Genomic DNA, 18,183 nt, shown 5'->3' with positions numbered 1-18,183 from the left:
TAGGGAGGAAGGGGTTTTTGCACTCAGAGAGCACAGGGACTGAATTCAGCCTTGTCTCTAGATGTACTACATAAGTTGGGGCATAAGGAGGGTATGGAAGGAAGGTTCCTTGTGGCCTTGTACCTCCACTTCTTGTGGAGCAGGCCACTGTTAATTGCTCGGGGAGGGAGGATGTTTAGCATGAAGGCTGCTATATAGAGCTGTGCTTGAGTCCTAAAAAAAAAGAAGCCCTGATGTCACCACTGTGAGCCGACGTGCTCACTGGCAGCAAAAGGAGGACGAGGGGGCTCTATACTCCTGCCAGGACCCTTCAGCCTGTGCAGCAGTATGGGCCTCCCCTCACCCTGGGGGGAAGAAGGGGGCGTCTGCGGCGCTGACCATAGAGAAGGCAGGGATAGGGCACAATGAAGGGGTGCCCAAGCCTCCCCCTTGGCCAGCTCTGAGTGTAGACCCAGCAGCTGCCACCTCCCTTCCTGGCCATGCCTTGGTCTCCCCTCCTAGCCCACAGTGCCAGAACGCCAGCAGGGGCTTCCCCATTGGGTGAGGACACAGGCAACGGATCCCTCACTGCAGAGCCACCCCACATGCTGGCTTGGGCATGCCCGTGATGAGAAGCCATGGCTTCTGGGTCACTGCTCAGAGCTGGCAGTGGAAGAAGGGCCTAGCCAGGGGCGGCTCCAGGCCCTGTCATGCCAAGTGCGTGCTTGGGGTGGCAAGCCACTGGGAGCGCCCTGCCGGTCGCCGCTGAGGGCGGCGGGCCGGCTGCCTTGGGCGGCATGCCGGCGGAGGGTCCGCTGGTCCCGCGGCTTTGGCGTGCCTGCGGGAGGTCTGCCGAAGCCAAGGGACCAGTGGACCCTCCGCAGGCAAGCCGCCAATGGCAGCCTGCCTGCCGTGCTTGGGGCGGCAAAATGCCTAGAGCTGCCCCTGGGCCTAGCATCCCTATCCCCCTTTTTTGTGCCTCCTGGCCTCCTTCATTGTGCTCCCCCTTCATTGCATCCCATCAGAAATACCAGAACACCATTCTGGAACATTCCAGCATCGCTCAAGTGCTGATACAGGGCCTGTCCACACCCCTTACACAGCACTGAGGGACAAGATGAGAAAGGGACACTCATGCAAATCCAATCACCAGAAATCTCTGAGTAGTAGGATTAGGCTCTAGACTTGGGAAATCAGGGTTTGTTTCTCAGCTCTGCTATAGGCTTCCTGACAAATCACACAGGGCCAGATTTACAAAGGTTTTTAGGCACCTAAAAATGCAAATAGGTGCTTAGCTGTAGATACAAAAGCACCTTTGGAGATTAGGCACCTAACTCCCATTGGAAGTCATTAGGAGCTAGTCATCTATCTGCATCTTTAGGCACCTAAATACCTTTGTAAGTCTGGGCTTTAATCTCTCTGAGCATAATTCCTCATCTGTAAAGTGGGGATGACATTAATATTACATTTCTCCAACCCTTTGTCTGCCTTGTCTATTTAGATGGAGCTCTTCAGAGCAGGGGCTGTCTGTCTGCACACAGACACGCATGTACATACACATACTCTCAATAATTACAGTGCCCAGCACAAGGGGGCCCTGATCTTGGTAGTGGCCTCTAAGTGTTATTTCAGTACAAATAACAACTTATAATAATACAGTATATTTTCTTGAAACTGCTGTATGGATTTACCAGAGGCAGAGAAAACAGTGACACAAGAAGTAGTAATAGCCATTAGGAGATGATGTTCCCACTTACTTTTTTTTTTCAATTTTGTGCCTCAAAGAATCTTCAATAGGTGGTATCTCTGAAATACCTTGAGAGAAAGGACTAGCTGGTGTTATAATGGCACACAGGAGGTTTCTATCAACCTGCCATTATGCTTTTTTTTTATCAGTCTCCACTTTTTCAAAGAAATATTCCTTTGGGTCAAGTTTCTGAGATTTTCTTCCTCTGTATCATAGAATTTTAAAAGAACTATTTACATATGATTTACAAAGGAACATATATTTGTATGGGCAAGTGGTGGGCTGGGGGAGGAGGGGTGAGGAATTCTGAGCATGTGAAATCATGAATGCAATTAAAAAACTTTACCAGAGGACTTCTTTGGTGCTGTGAAGTGTGCACAGAGTGGGGTACATTCTTAGACCTGTATGCAAGGAGTTAAGGACACAGGTTTCATTAGCAATAACAGGATTTTACCTGCTTAAATCTCCAGCCACCATTTTGCAAATCTACCACAGAAAGATATGCATCACAATGGCTCAGAACATTTTAACAGGCTATTTAGAAGTTTCTTGAAAGAACCTGACACAATAGTTTGTACAGCTGCCAATTACAGGCCAAAGCCTTTCCAAGAACACTCTGTTCCCTGCAAAACACATGCAGTCTGTGCCAGTTTCAGTGGCCATTCTTCCAAGGATGCCATGTATATTGGTACTGGACACGTGATAAAAGCTAGCTCTCCTTCAGATGTGAAAGGGACAGTAAAGTGTGAGGCACCAGACCAAAAAAACCAGGATGCAGAATATACATTGCTAAGCAAAACTAGCCTCAGCAGAGCACTTAAAACGGGTGACATCAGCAAAAGAACTTCAGTGAGAATTGTTCAGTGACTTTAACCTGAGTTTCTCTCTCTCTCTGTCTCTCTCATACACACTCAAATAGAAATGAAAGAGAGAGAGACACACACACACAAAAAACCAAACACCATCATTGGTCAACTAGGTGTTCTACTTTCCTACATCCCTTCCAACGCATCTCATTGCTGGCCTGAAACACTCTCCTACGAGAGCCAGACTACACAGTGTAGAGAGAGGTGAAGGATGTAAAGAGCGTGAGGCACCATGCTACCCAGAGCCACCTCAAAACCCAGCATGCCACAAAGCACAACTAAATCCGCTATTACCCTTTCCCCCCAATAGACACACACTCGTGGCATAGATAAGCTCATATTTTCACATGCAAGCAACCAAATTGCATCAGCAAAATAGGTGCACATAGGGGCAAACAATCAAATTGCACTCACAGGAGACACCAATTTCTCTGGACAGTGGGCAGTTTCACACACAGTTACCTTTTTGTACTGTAATCACCCTTTTTGTATGAGGAGCTTCCCTAAACTATTAGCCTCCATCAGCATTCAAGCTGCAAACTCAGACCCAAACCTGGGTCTTGATATGGGGCTTTAATTGTGGCCCAGCGCTACCTTCAACAGGAATTTTGCTGGAGTAAGGAATGCAGCATCAGGCCTTTACAGCATAAGTCAGGAGGAGATAATATATATGGAACCTCACATTCTAGAGCCATATTTAAATATCCACAAAAACCTCTGCATCAGCGCATTCCATAATGTGCTCTGCAAAGACAAATGCTAATGAAAAAAACCTCTGGAAATAACATAGGAGAAAAGTCAGCATCAGGAGCTAAATGTTCCTGGGTAAATGTTCCTGTGTAAATGCATTTCTGTAAGGAGCCAAGCTTTTGAGTAATTAAGGGCTTATACTATAATCTTAGTTCAGTCATTAGAAAAACGTATCAAAAGAATGTATTCCTGCCAACACTTTTGTTTGTATGAATCCTGGCTCAGTGAAACATTTCAGGCAAATAATTTATCTTTTCTTTGGCTTAAATAGTAAATTCTTCATCAATTCATGAATCCTGTCCTTGTTTTAATTATGCTGTGATGTGAATGTAGTTTTGTAGACCACGAAAATAAAGACTGGTTTGTCAAACACTGAATGCTTGTGCAACTCCTAAGCTAAAACTGTAGTCTATCCTTCACTTACCAGCAATGTTATTGGTTATTTGTTGGTGCTTACTGTCTGTGATGCTTTGACTAGAACAGGCTCTTATAGAGGCTACAAATCACAATCCACCAAAAACGATAATGGCCAACAGCAATAACTTGAGTTTCTTTTTCATGGTGTAACATTGTGCAGACACAATCAAGTTAAATTGGCAGCTGTTTGGGAGATTTTTGGTGTAATTTTAAATCTTAATCCTTCTGTCATAATACATGCAAAGTAACCAGTTTTACAGGAAACATAGTTTGTGTGTATTTGAAGACAGAGGCCAGGCCTTAGTTTAATCAGGTGGAATTAGAGCAAAGCTCAGCAACTCAAGGATAATTATAAATTTGACAGCATTTTTATCACCTCTTTTAATCTGGCTATAAAATGTTCATTCCTGGCTCACCATAAAAGGTCTCAGGCTCCCCCACCTCCTGCCTTTTTGTGTTCTGTCTCTCAAATATACAAATAAATGCCAGGAAATTCAAAGCTAAGGCTGAAGTTTCACTCTCACATTGAGTACCAGTTGAGGTCCTTACCCTACAAAGCACCTATGCACATTTCTGACTTCACTGGGACCATTCACATACTTAAAGTTAAAAGTATTTACAGACCCAGGGAGTTAGTTCACAAGCAGTTTCACTGAATTCCAAAGGCATTATATGCAAACTAAGCCCCCAATCCTGCAAATACTTAGGCATGTGCTTAACTTTACTACTCCAAGTAGTCCCATTCATTTCACTTGCATTGGTCTTTACAGGTAAGGGTAGCAGATGTCCAAGTAGCCAAGCTAGAGCTGTGGAATAGAAGAAACATTTCTAACGTGTAATTGTTTGAGTTGGAAAAATTTACTTTGATCGTGTTTGTGATGGATTGATGTTTGCTTTTAACAAAAACTTGCATGCTTGAGGTTTACACATGTGAGAATTTGTTCACAACAAGCAAATGTTTAACTCAAATTCTTAGTGAAAAGCTACTTCTGTTTATGTATTGCAGTGTGCAATGCATGCTTCATGTTTCACTGCTTGCACCAACCAACACAGCATGAACTGTACACTGCACATTTTATAATCAAATGTGCCATTTGAAATGTGTGCTATGTGGTTAAGTCTTAACATAAAAAAAGAGAATCATAGGCCAACTAGAAGTGTCTGCCAGTCAGCGAGGGGTGTGATTCTCTACAACATTTTTATACCAGCAAAAAGCCCTGCTGTAGATGCAGTTATACCAGCAACGTGGTTTTGCTGATATAGCTTATTTTGTTTGGGGAACAGGCATAAGCTATAGATCAAAAAACACTCTTTATTTCTGGTATAAGTTGCGTCTTCTCTCAGGGGTTTTGCCTATGAGCAAAACCATTCCTAGTAAAGTGAAATGGCATAGGCCTGGTCTAAAGAAAGTAACAAATAAAGCATGAATTGTGAATATTATATTTAACTGTAAAGGTAACAATTCTAATCAGCTATAGGCCAAGACTTAATCTTGAAGAAATTTGTAAATATTTGTGAATATTGGCAGAATATCAGTCTTTCCCTGGATAATTTGCAAACGGAAAGAAAAGGCAATATGTACTGAATACATTATTCATTGTGGATCATTCATTCAGCTCTGCTTTAAACAGTGAGTGATTTTAGATTCCACAGTCAGAACACAAATACACAAGTGTGCATAGGCACCATATCCCATGTGTTATAAATTAGCTGTCTGAGATACCCAGTGATGTGCACCATTTTTGAAGGACAGGCACAAAAACACATTTGTTATCAATAAACTTCTATTCTTTCACACTCTTATCTTAAAACAAACTGGCAAACCTTTTAAAAAAAAAAGAAAAGATAAATAGATTTTTATTCTAGGGCTGAGATCCTCCAGAACTGAGATACCAAACCCCGGGGGGTGGGGTATTTCAGAGTAGAAAAAGAGAGACTTATTTTAGAAACAATATTGCAGTAATATATTCAGAAGGCAAACAGACCTCGTTCAGAGATACGGTCAATGCTGCTCAAGGCAGCAGTTAGTGATATTCCATCATTAGTATAAGTAGAGGACTTATGCTAGAGCCATCAAAATAATAATTGCTCTTAAAATTGCCTTTTCCTCCATAGATTCTGGTAAACAGGTGTCCAGTTTTTATATTGTCTTTTTCCCCCAGAGGTTATAAAAATATTTGAGCTAGATCCTCAGCTGATGCAAAGTAGCACATTGACGCTAACAGTGGAGTTACACCACTTTACACCTGTTGAGGGGCTGGCCCTTTGAGCAACACAGCCATGCTTGAAGTGCCATTATACGCAAAATCAACCTCTAGTAATTTTGATGGTGTAAAAATTTCCAGATGAAACCTGAACTCATCCTTTAGAAAAAAATTTGGGCTGGATGCTCAGCTGTTGTAAAGTAGCATTACTGTGTTGAAGTCAATGAAGCTATGTTGATTTGCCCCATTAAGTTTAAGAACCTATTAATAATCATTTAAAACCAGAAAGAACTCTGATTACATTTCTTCCTACATTCCACTAATTCTACTTCAGAGTGCTGACAGCCCTTCATAAATAAAAAATACAATAACATTAACAATAAACCACTGCATGTTTTCCTTGCTATTACCCGCTATTCTACAGAAAGAGTAAAAAAAGCCAACACATCTGAGACAAGTATAAAGCAACTCAGCAGTAGTGTCAGAACAATTGCTATAGATACAAAACAATTGCTTATCTCAAATGCTGAGATCTTATCTATAAAGCACACACAAGAGAGTCAAGGTCTATTTCCAGCTCTGCTACTGACTAGCATATGACCTTGGGCAAGTCATTTAACGTCTTAATGCTTCATTTTCCCTGTCTCTAAAATTCATTCCTATCCATTCTAAAGAATTATCATTCTTTGGATGAAGAGCACTATATATATACAAAGTGCAAAGAGTTACTACGCTATTCTAGTCTTCACTAAAGGTTGTGACCTCGTATGTATGATATGCAATAAGTAGCTTGTGCATAAAATGAGTGAGTTAGTATTTTATAAGCTTCATGTGAAATATGCCTAAAGAATTTCCTAAAACCATTCAATATCAGACACTGAGCTCCTAAAGCATGAAAGTCACTTATGCTCCAAGTACATTTTTTACACTTGCAGCCAGCTGGTGTTCATCATCTAGACTAATGAAGCATGAATATAGCTGTCTTGCCTAAGTCTTTGGTAAAAATACAAATTAACTTAAGCTATAGGTCAAACATTGCCAATTTTGTCGTGAAACAGATGCCACAGCTTTTATTAGTCTTCCAGAGATTGTTAGATTTCCCTGATAAGTAGGGGAGTCACACTACAAAGCAAGAATATTTGCTGCCTGATTCACACAACCATCAGAACATGATGCTGTCCTGCACCATTGATATTCCTAAGAGATTTCATTAAGGAAGAAATTGATATTCCCATTCAAACACTTGCCTTCCCCTGTGGGACATTGTTTGGTGTGCTCTGTAATCCAGCAGCCTCTTCCGCTGTGATGCCGGCGTCAGGAATTTCCGTAGTCTGGCTTTCCTCTTGGGTTTCGACTTGTGTCTTACTCTTTTCTTTCTCCTTCCCCTTTTCCAGTTTGAAGAGTCTGTCAAAGAAAGTCACTTGTTTTGCCTTTGATGAGGCTGCATCCTCTGTCTCGGGTGATGCTAATGCTATTAGTTCAGTGTCACTAAGTTCTGCTGCAGAAGGGGCCTGGCTTAGGTTTTTATCAGACCCTTCCTCCAGCACAGCTGTTGCGGGACTATCTACTTTCTCACTTGATGCTTTGTTCACTTCAGGCATCTCTGAACTGACATCAAGCTTAGCTGATCCAACCGATGAGTCTGTAGCTTGCTCTTCAGTACGTCCTGGTACAGGCCGTGAAAAAGCAAAGACAAAACGAGATTTTGCAGCTGGCACGGGTTTCTTGGCCTCAGTCCCAAGATTTTTTTCATTTGCATCAGAAGTGGAGCTTATCTCTATTGTCTTCTGGGAAGAAACGGCCACATTATTCTGTTCAACACTTGTCCTTGCATCCACTGCAAATAGAAACATAAAACAGTAATTATCCAACAAAGCAGGGAAGTTATCCTATTAATCGTGGTGGTCTAGAACTTTAATAAACTCATTCTAAAATGCAATGCCTGCGTGAAGACAATGTATACTGCAATGTGTTAAGTAAATGTGGTGTTCTTTGGTACAAAATGTGAGCTTCTGCTTAGCTTTGAGGCCTGATTCTCTGAGTTTTTGATGTTCTCTGTTCTCACTGAAGTCAGTGGGAGTTGTGGTGCTCAGCACCAGCCCAGGATCAAGCACATTATTTCTTTTCTCAGACTTATACCCTAAATAGAAAAAAGACTAACAAGGGGAGGGGGTAGAAAGTATTTCTATCTTCATTTTACAGATGGGAAACTGAGGCACAGTGAGATGGGAGAGGAAGAATGGTCCAGTGATTAGGGCACTAGCCTAGAACTTGGAAGACCCAACTTCAATGCCTTATTCTGCCACAGACTTCCCATGTGATCCCTTGGGCAAGTCACTTAGCCTCTCTGCCAGTTGGGCACCCTCTACATTTTTGCTTTATTTATATCGTGGCAGTGCCCAAAGATCCCACTCAGAACAGGATCACGTTGTGCTAGGTGCCATGAAAACATGCTTTGCCGTAAAATTTGCTAAAATGCCCATTTTAACAGAGAAACGTTAAAAAAAATTTAAATGTCAAATTTCAAATGTCAAATTTTAAAAATTTCACTTAAAATGGGCCAATTTTTGCTTTGAAATGGGCTCATTCTTGGGGAAAGCACCCATTTTTTTTAGCCAAAACCCCATGTAAAATTACCAGTTTTTCAGTAAAACAGACTGTTGTCTAGTTGGCAATGAACTGTGAAAAAAAAATCCTCAAATTTCACCTTGTTTAGCATTTTGCCTTTAAATTTTTGTACACATCAGATGAAATGCTTGAAAGGCAACAGTACTAGCGGGTATCACCTAAGAAGCAGTGGCATAATGAAGCAGTTCACGTTCAGTGACATGGATGAGATGATGGCTACCTAGAATATTTCATTTTGATCCTTTCCCGTTGCGCACTAAGGACATCATAGTCCTTGAAGATCAACAGGATGGCTCTGCTGAGATTTTTCTTGATAGGGCACAAGAGAAATCCTACCTATGGCAGCATGCACAGTGTAGCTAAGATGAATATATTATTATTCATATTGTGGTAGTGTTTAGGAGCTCAGTCATGGATTGATACCCCATTGTGCTAGGTGATGTACAGATACAGAATAAAGACAGCAAAGAGTCCTGTGGCACCTTATAAACTAACAGACGTTTTGGAGCATGAGCTTTCGTGGGTGAATACCCACTGCGTCGGATGCATGTAGTGGAAATTTCCAGGGGCAGGTATATATATGCAAGCAAGCAAGCAAGCCCTGGAAATTTCCACTACATGCATCCGATGAAGTGGATATTCACTCACGAAAGCTCATGCTCCAAAACGTCTGTTAGTCTATAAGGTGCCACAGGACTCTTTGCTGCTTTTACAGATCCAGACTAACACGGCTACCCCTCTGAGAATAAAGACAGAACAACGAGGAGTCCTTGTGGCACCTTAGAGACTAATAAATGTATTTGGGCATAAGCTTTTGTGGTCTAGAACTCACTTCCTCAGATGCATGGAGTGGAAAATACAGTAGTAGGCATATTTAAACACAGTACATGAAAAGATGGGCGTTGCCTTAGTAGGTGGAAGGTCAGTCTAATGAGAAAATTTAATTATGAGTAGAATTCCAAGGGAGGAAAAAATCACTTTTGTAGTGGTAATGAGGCTGGCCCATTTCAAACAGTTGACAAGAGGAGAGGGTTCGCAGGTCCATACACAACAAGTAAATCAAATTAACACTCTGGTCATAAAGTTAACTCTTTGGGTAATTAGTTTAGATACCAGACCCTGCTGTCTCCATTCCACTACTGCCTACCAACAAGCAGCAGGTGGGAACCTTCTATAAACTGGAGTGACAAGAAAAACACAGAGCTTTAGGAGTCAGCTGATATGCCAGGGTGAATGTAAATTGAATTTGCTGAAAGGCTTGCCAGCAGGGAAGGAAACAGCCGATGAAAACGGAGGGGTGTGACAATGAGATTCATCACCAAGGCAAGGTTCTTACCAGATGCCAAAAGGGCCTGTCCATTTAGTTTCTCTACTTTTACCACTTTCATTCTGGTATTTTCCTCCTCCTTCCTCGTGTGGGTGTGGGTGGGTGTGTTTCAATAGCTTGTGATTTATAGTTTGTCAATAAACAGATTTTTTCCTTTTCCCAGCTCTGTACTTTAAAGGGTAAATTGTCTCACATTTTAGGCCCTTCCTGTTACTGCTTATGTAAGAAAATAACTTATTCTGGCAACAATTTTGTTAGCCTTTAATAAAACAATATTATCTAATTGCTTCTGCAATATTGAGTGTGCATCTGTTTGAGCATTGGTGATGCAAAGAGAAGTTTGCATACAATTATTCAGTAGCTACTCCCCTGATCAATTAAGGTCTACTAACTATTGATCTCCCTCTCTAAGCTTACATGGCCAGATTGTTAAATGTATTTAGGTGCCTAAAGATGCAGATAGGCACCTACTGAGATTTTTAAAGGTGCCTGGTGTAGTTCCTGAACTTCCTCAGGAGTTTTGCCTGAGAAGGGACTGCAGTATCTGGCCTTCACTTAATAATTTAGAGAAAGAAAACTTGAGAAGGAATTTCAGGAACTCAGATAGGAATGTGGAAGACAACTCAGAAAAAAAGAACAAAAAGGTAAATGGACACTCTCTTTCTTTAAGTTAATAACAAGGACAAGAAAAGTCCACTGGAAATAAAGATTCATAAAAGATTCTGTGTTTCTCTTATGTGTCATAGACAAGCATTTTTTAGGAAAAAAAATATTTTAGTACACAAAATAGGAAGACAAGCTTGTTAAATGCTCATTTTTTAGAGCACAGCTTGTGAAGCCAAGAAAATACTTATGTCTCTAATTACCATGGAAGGAATGAAAGGCCTGGAAAGTATCATGGACTTTGTATTAAATTTGTATTAAATTCTGCTCATTCACTGGGCAAAAGCAGGTCGTGCCACCAAAAAGAAGAGCAGTTGCACTGGGTGAGCTTGGAGTTTTTCATGTCTTGAAGGGAAGGTTGAGAATAGCCACATATACCACTCCTACAGCCAACCAATCAACATGAAAAATCTAGTTTAAATCCATAAATACAAAGACATTCCAAGCTGAATCTTCTATTCTTTAATAGCCCCCGGTCATTTGGGTCATCTGGGACTAGACTAACAGATGATCACAAATGAGTTTTATTTTACAAGTGACTATGAATTTATAGTAGATAATTTTGGTAAACAGACTAGATGAATTGCCAACTAAAGCAAGTACATGACTAGTGCTGGTTGAATTTTTGACAGAATGGTTTCCATCACAAATTGCAGTTTTGTTGCAATCAAGATGGTTTGGGGGAACCTGTTGATTTCAACAAAATATTCACAATGAAAAGTCTAACAGTTGAATTTCAACTTTCTTGTTTAGTTTCAATAATGTCAAAATGTTTCATTTTTACTTTCTCATTTTGATTAATCTTGTTTCAACTTATATATTATAGTAAAATATTAAATATAACATAATATTTTAAAAATCTTTTAATATCAAAGTCTAAATAAGCTGACTATATGTTATCAAAATGAAACACTGCAATGGTTTCAAATAAAAAAAAAAGATTTTTTTTTTCTATTGGAAATTTCCAGAATTTGGCTTTTTGTTCTGATTCTGAATGAATGTTTTGTAAATGTCTTAATTTTCCAAAGAATGGAAATTTTGGTTTCCAACTAGTTCTACAGGACATGATAGCCATAAAAATGAACTGAGACCCTGTGAAAGGTTTCATAGTCTATTATCAGCAATGCATACTAATCAGGACATGTAAACTCCTCGGAAGAGGGACCTTGTCTTATTATCAAAGCACTTTCAGGTGCTGTGTTACAGTGACTACAGTAAAGCTATATTATGCTGGTTACTAACATCAATGGAATAATCATTGTCTCCAAGAAGCAAGTGTCAAATAAACTATATTTACACATAGGAATAGATGAACAGGAAAGCAGCATTACCCTCCACACCCAGCCTGACTCATAGAAGACCTACTTTCTTACTATGTCCTCATACAAACTAAGGGTTTTTTTTGTTTGCTTTTGTTTTGTTTTGTTTTTTTAAAGGGTCCTTAACCTAGCACTTTACTTTGCAATTAAATGTGAAGTTAGGATGCAAAATTGACTGTGGGAACAAATCCAATTAATTACCTCATTTCTGAGTGCAATCAGGTAGTGGAATGTATAAATACTAACATTTACCCTCACATTTCAATGCACATTTGCATTTTGCAGATGCAAAAATATGGTCACAAAATTAGAGAGCATCTTCACAAATGTAGTGTGAAGTTTCCATTTTCACTGAATCCTCTTTGTGACTGTCTTAGCTAAACTAAGGCTGATCCCAGTAAATTCAAAGGGAATTGAATTGGATACCAAGTAGCACAATAGCTCCCTTTCAGCATCTCCCAGCAGTTCTCTTCTCTCTCAAATGCCATTTGCATTCAAGCCCTCCATTCTTGGTCTCTCAAGGTGCATTCGCTAGCATCCTATTTCTCTAGCATCTATGGTCCCAGGACAATGATAATACCTAGCTCTTATATAGCGCTTTTTATCAGTAGTTCTCAAAAGTGCTTTACAAAGGAGGTCAGTATCATTATCCCTATTTTACAGAAGAGAAAACAGACACAGAGAGGAGAAGTGACTTTCCTAAGGTCACTCAGTAGGCCAGTAGAAGAGCTGGGAACAGAACCGGGTCTCCCCAACCCCAGTCCAGTGCTCCAAGTACCCTTATTCTCTTCAGCACAATCCCTCTGAGTAAAATCACTCCTTATCACCTAGTGGGCTGAAATCAATATACAGTTAATCTACAGCACCGTAAATACCGACTAATGTTTATCGCAGTTCACCGTACAACATATCTTGTACTTTTTGCAAGTACTTAACAAAAGAACCTAATGCCATAAGAAATTTGCAGGGTTTTTTTTTTTTGTTACTCTTAAAACCCCAGTTCAGCAAGGCATTTAAGCATGTGTCGAACTTTAAGCACACACCTAACTTTAAGCATACAAGTAGTTCCATTTAAATCAAGGTCAACGGGACTTAGGTAATTTTCAAACTTTTACTCTAGGTCCTGAAGAACTCAGGGTGACTAAAGTCTAACCTTGTTACTGAGAAGACTGAAAGAGAAGCTAGCACTTCTATGCTGGTGTTAGTCTTCAAAACACTTTAACAATGGCTTAACTAATAAATACATAATAAATAATAAAAATAAGGAACAAAAAGAGTAATAATACTATTTTATATTTCCATAACCCTTTTCATCCAAAGATCACTCCACATTTTGCAATAGTGGGCCAGTATTCTCTCCATTATACAGACGAGGAAACCAAAGAAAAGTAAGAAAACAACAATAAAAAAGTCACATAGTGCATCAGCGGGAAAGCCAGGAATAGAATCAAGGTCTCTGATCATAGTGTTGTGTTCTTTAAGCACATGTATTTTATAGTGTATTATAAAGATAGGGCCAGATCCTCACCTGGTGTATATTGGCATAGCTCTATTGACTTAAGGGGATACCTTTTTAAACCAGTTGAGGATCTGGTTCCTGATCTCAGGTCTTAGCAACACTGCCCACCCAGACTGGGGTTTTAACAAAGTCATAAATGAAAAAAAAAGTGGGGTCGGGGGGGAATAAAAACCAGTCATTCTCTTCTGATTTTATTTAATCTATTTTATTTTTTTTTAGAACACACACACACACACTTTTTAAGTTCTGATGTATCATTTCTGTGATCGACCGAGCCAGGTATGACTCTGATCACACCTGCCAGATAAAAGCTTAAAAAAATAGCAGTGTGATCAGAACAGCTCCCTTTCAGGAAGGGGCTCCATTAGGGACGTGGTAGAATAGAATCCTGGCCCCAGTGTTTTTCTGTCTGCTGCAGATGGAATTACAGGAAAATGAATTATCTCCTATTGAAGGCAGGGGAGGGAGAAGAGGAGGGGAGAGAAGTACAGAAGAGAATAGCTTCAGGTTGTCTTTATTTTTTGAGATGAATGGAAAATACATGACAGGAAATCACAGAAGTGCTCACTAAAAAAGTCTACATTACACAAGACTAAATAAAATGTGATACAGCATAATTTAGTGGCCTGATCTGAAACACTTGAGACAACCTACAACCACAGGAGAGGGTCGGTTCAGTGCGTCATATCCTCGAGCAACAGACGAACGACATTTTCTGTTCGGAGAGCTTTCAGATACAACTGTTAGAGCTTAAGCAATATTTTCAGAAGCACCTACATGAGTTAGGAACCGAACTCATTGACTTTCATGAAAAGTAGGCGCCTAAGTGCTTGTCATGTTTGAAAAATAGGATTTAGGCATGTTTTCTGCTCTACATGGACATTCAATCTGGGATTGGATGACATTTTTGCAAACTCCTGGAACGAATCACAGTTCTTGCACAGGTCCCATGAAGTAATGTGGCTGCAGAACCCAGGGAAGGAAGAAATGTTAAGGGACAGGCTCCGCAGTCTTCACATTGAGTAGCACTAAGGGGCTAGTCTACACTGGCAACGCTAAAGTGCTGCCGCGGCAGCACTTTAACATGGCTTGTGAAGTCACAGCAGAGTGCTGGGAGAGAGCTTTCCAAGCGCTTTAAAAAACCCACCTCCATGGGAGGTGTAGCTACCAGCGCTGAGTGCACGGCTCTTCCCCAGCATCGGGGCAACTGTTTACACTGGTACTTTAGAGCGCTGAAACTTGCTGCGCTCAGGGGGGTGTTTTTTCACACCCCTGAGCGAGAAAGTTGCAGTGCTGTAAATTGCCAATGTAGACAAGCCCTCAGCGTAGCATATACGCAGTCATATGAATACTTAGGGCATGGCTACACTTGCAGTTGTAGAGAGCTGAGAGTTAAACCAGCCTTCAGAGAGCGCAGCAGGGAAAACGCTGCCGAGTGTTTGCACTCTCAGCTGGAAGCGCACTGGCGAGGCCACGTTAGCAGCTCTTGCAACACCACAGACAGCAGTGCATTGTGATAGCTGTCCCAGCATGCAAGTGGCTGCAACGTGCTTTTCAAATGTGGGGCGTGGGGTCGAGTGTGACAGGGAGTGTGTTGTGTGTATGTGGGGGGAGAGAGAGTGGGTTTTTGGGAGGATGAGAGTGTGTCAGCATGCTGTCTTGTAAGTTCAGACAGCAGCAGACCTCCCCCCCCTACCCCCGCCTCTCACTCACTCAAAGCAAGCAGCATTCCTTTGTCCTGGAGCAAATAAGCATCCAGTTGTCAGAAACGGAGCTTTGAAAGGGCATATCCGCATTCCGACAGCATTCCTACAGCGAGTTCAAAACAATGACAAGAGTGGCCATTTGACTTAAGGGGATTATGGGACATTTCCGGAGGTCAATCAGAGCTCAGTAATGCAACACCTCGTTCACACTGGTGCTGCGGTGCTCCAGTGGGGGCGCAAGCAAATGTTATTCCACTTGCCGAGGTGGAGTACCAGGAGCGCCGTAACCACGGAGTCAGAGCGCTCTACATGGCCTTGCCAGTATGGACGAGTAGTGAGCTAAGGCTCCTTTATTGCGCTGTAACTCACAAGTGTAGCCAAGCCCTTATTTGGCAACATGAGTAAGAGTTACTGAATCTGGCCCTAAAATAATGTAAGTAGACCCCATCATAAGTAGGACAAAAAAACTGAAGACAACATATGAGATTTTTGACAAACCTCTATTTTCAGCAGCAAATGCTGTAGGTATCTCTTGAGCAGGCAAAAGATAAGGCTGGACTGTTGAGCAAGCCACTGTATGATAAGATAAAGCCAGAGAAACACTCCATATGAAGTAGCTATTTAGAGGGGAGGGGTTAATGGTGTAATCTGATGGGGTGTCTACCCACATGCCCTTGGAGGGGTTTAAGCTGGCTAACTTGGCCAGTTAACTGCCCAGGCTGCACCTGGAGGAGGAGCAGGGATTAATGACATGAGATGGATGTTCAGCTGGATGGAGCAGGAGGGCCTGTATAAAGCCTAATAGCTGAAAGCAACTGCTGGGTGTGAGGCTAGGCTGACTTGACTCCACTCCACTCCCTGGGAGAAAGCAGGTGTGTCTGGGACTCTAGAGGCAAGTAGCCTACAGTCTCTTCCTAGGAGGACAGAGTTTGGACTAGCAAACCCCAAGAGGAGGGAGAATTGGAAAATCTCAGGAGAAAAGTAGCAAGGTATAGGATAGGCAGAGCTTGGCTGCTGAGCAGAGGGCCCTGAGGTAGAACGTGGAATAGAGGGCAGGCCTGGGTTCCCCTCCTAGCTACTGGGGAAGTGACACATACCAGGCAGTGGAGTGCCTGGGACAGTTTGCCCTGAGAGATGTTGATACCTTGGGAGGGGAAAACATGTTTGGTGACCTGGCTGGAGGAAGAAGTCTTTCTAACCATCTCTGCAACTTCTGGGGCTCCTGCTAGAGGAGGGACAACAACTGAAAGGAATTAATCCCCACAGCTTCTAGGAAATGGCACCCTAGTGCAGTGGACCCTGTGACAATTATCCTCTGTAGGGAGCGTTTTAGACCAAAACTGAATGTTTACATGTCCTTTGCCAGGAAAGGTTCATTCAGATTCAACTGGTGGAAGTAAGAGCTGTTCATAGTACTCCATTGAAGAATCAGTCACTAAAGTTTCCCTTACATACTCCACTTTGTGAGTTTTATAACTCAGTCATAAACAATAGTAGTCTGCTGGAAAAATAAATTGTTATACAAGTTATCTAACTGGAAACACATGTTGGATTAACACAGTGTATCTGAGATCATAATCTTGGTCAAATATTAACCTAAGGCCCACTGTCTGCTTTTAATTTGGCCCCTTTTTGTTAGTGGAGTGTAAGGCATTCTCTATTTCTCACTCCCATACTTGCTTCTCCCACTTCCCATCTCTCAAGCTACCACCTTTAGATCCTTCTTTAACACTCCACCCCCCCCCACTTTTAACCTTAAATCACACATCTCAGGTCTGGTGAGCTATATGTGCCCTCATGACTGACATTTGTCTGTGGCATCTATCTAGTCTAAAACCCAGTCTTGCAAACACTTATTCTAGTGACAGGTTTCAGAGTAGCAGCTGTGTTAGTCTGTATCTGCAAAAAGAACAGGAGTACTTGTGTCACCAAGGCCATGGCTACACTTGCAAATTTGCAGCGCTGCAGCAGGGTGTGAAAACACACCCTCTCCAGCGCTGCAAATTGCGGCGCTGCAAAGCGCCAGTGTGGTCAAAGCCCCAGCGCTGGGAGCGCGGCTCCCAGCGCTGTACGTTTATTCCCCACAGGGAGGTGAGTACGGACAGCGCTGGAGAGCTCTCTCCCAGCGCTGGCGCTTTGACTACACTTAAGCGCTTCAAAGCCTGCCGCAGCGCGCCGTAGCCATAGCCTTAGAGGCTAAACAAATTTATTTGAGCATAAGCCCACGAAAGCTTATGCTCAAAAAATTTGTTAGTCTCTAAGGTGCCACAAGTACTCCTGTTCTTTGTTCTAGTGAGACATCCCTATTTGCACAATTTGTCCATTGACTTCAATATGACTACTCGCATCACTAGGGACTGGACCCTTAGGTGGTGACCTCTTCAGCACAGAGACCTTGTCTTTGTATATGGCTTGAAGAAGAGCTCTGGGTAGCTCGAAAGCTTATCTTCCTCACCAACGGAAGTAAGTCCAATAAGAGATATTACCTCACACACCTTGTCTCTCTTACTTGGTTGCAAAATGTACCAATGATGGTAGATAAGAAGTTCATTGTTTTAGATATTGCAACTTTCCTACAATTCAAAAACATCCGTATGTTCTTAAACAAATTTGCATGTCAGCCTAAAAATGTGGTTTGATTATTTAGTTCAAAATATGTCGGGGAGGAAAGGGGGTTGTGTGGCTATTTTGGATACAAGCATATGACAAACAACGTAGACATTTTTGTAGAAATGTAATTACAGCACTGCAGTTGCATTATCTGGTTCCTAGGTGTCCACTGAAAATCAGAGAGAGACCAGAGTTTAAAGGCTGTGATGAGGCCATTATGGACTCCAGAAAACATTCTACATTTTAAAAGTCTATTATGTTGACTAGCATGATGGGCTGTAATAGCCTTGAATGAGTCACTACAGTGTTTCTGGTGAATAATACACATTTTAAAGGACTCTAAATATGTAGTCATACAAGAAGAGATTTTTTCTATTTTAAAAATTTCACCTTTTCATTTAATTTTCAGTGTATCTAATCACTGTGTGTGAATTTCTTCTCACAGATA

The 18,183-nt window shown here is 41.6% G+C and overlaps 1 protein-coding gene across 1 annotated transcript in view; it reads right to left on the bottom strand.

Annotated features, from left to right (window-relative positions):
* The window catches only part of BCAS1 (brain enriched myelin associated protein 1), a 94,828-nt gene that overhangs the window by 57,802 nt on the left and 18,843 nt on the right, over positions 1-18,183 (bottom strand). The window contains 1 exon segment of the mRNA XM_044984630.1: positions 7,211-7,800. Within this exon segment, the coding sequence (XP_044840565.1) occupies positions 7,211-7,800 (590 nt within the window).

The sequence above is a fragment of the Mauremys mutica genome, chromosome 13, assembly GCF_020497125.1.
Source record: "Mauremys mutica isolate MM-2020 ecotype Southern chromosome 13, ASM2049712v1, whole genome shotgun sequence".
Taxonomy (NCBI): Eukaryota; Metazoa; Chordata; order Testudines; family Geoemydidae; genus Mauremys; species Mauremys mutica.
The sequence above is the reverse complement of the archived record's forward strand: the minus strand, read 5'-3'. Positions and strand labels throughout refer to the sequence as shown.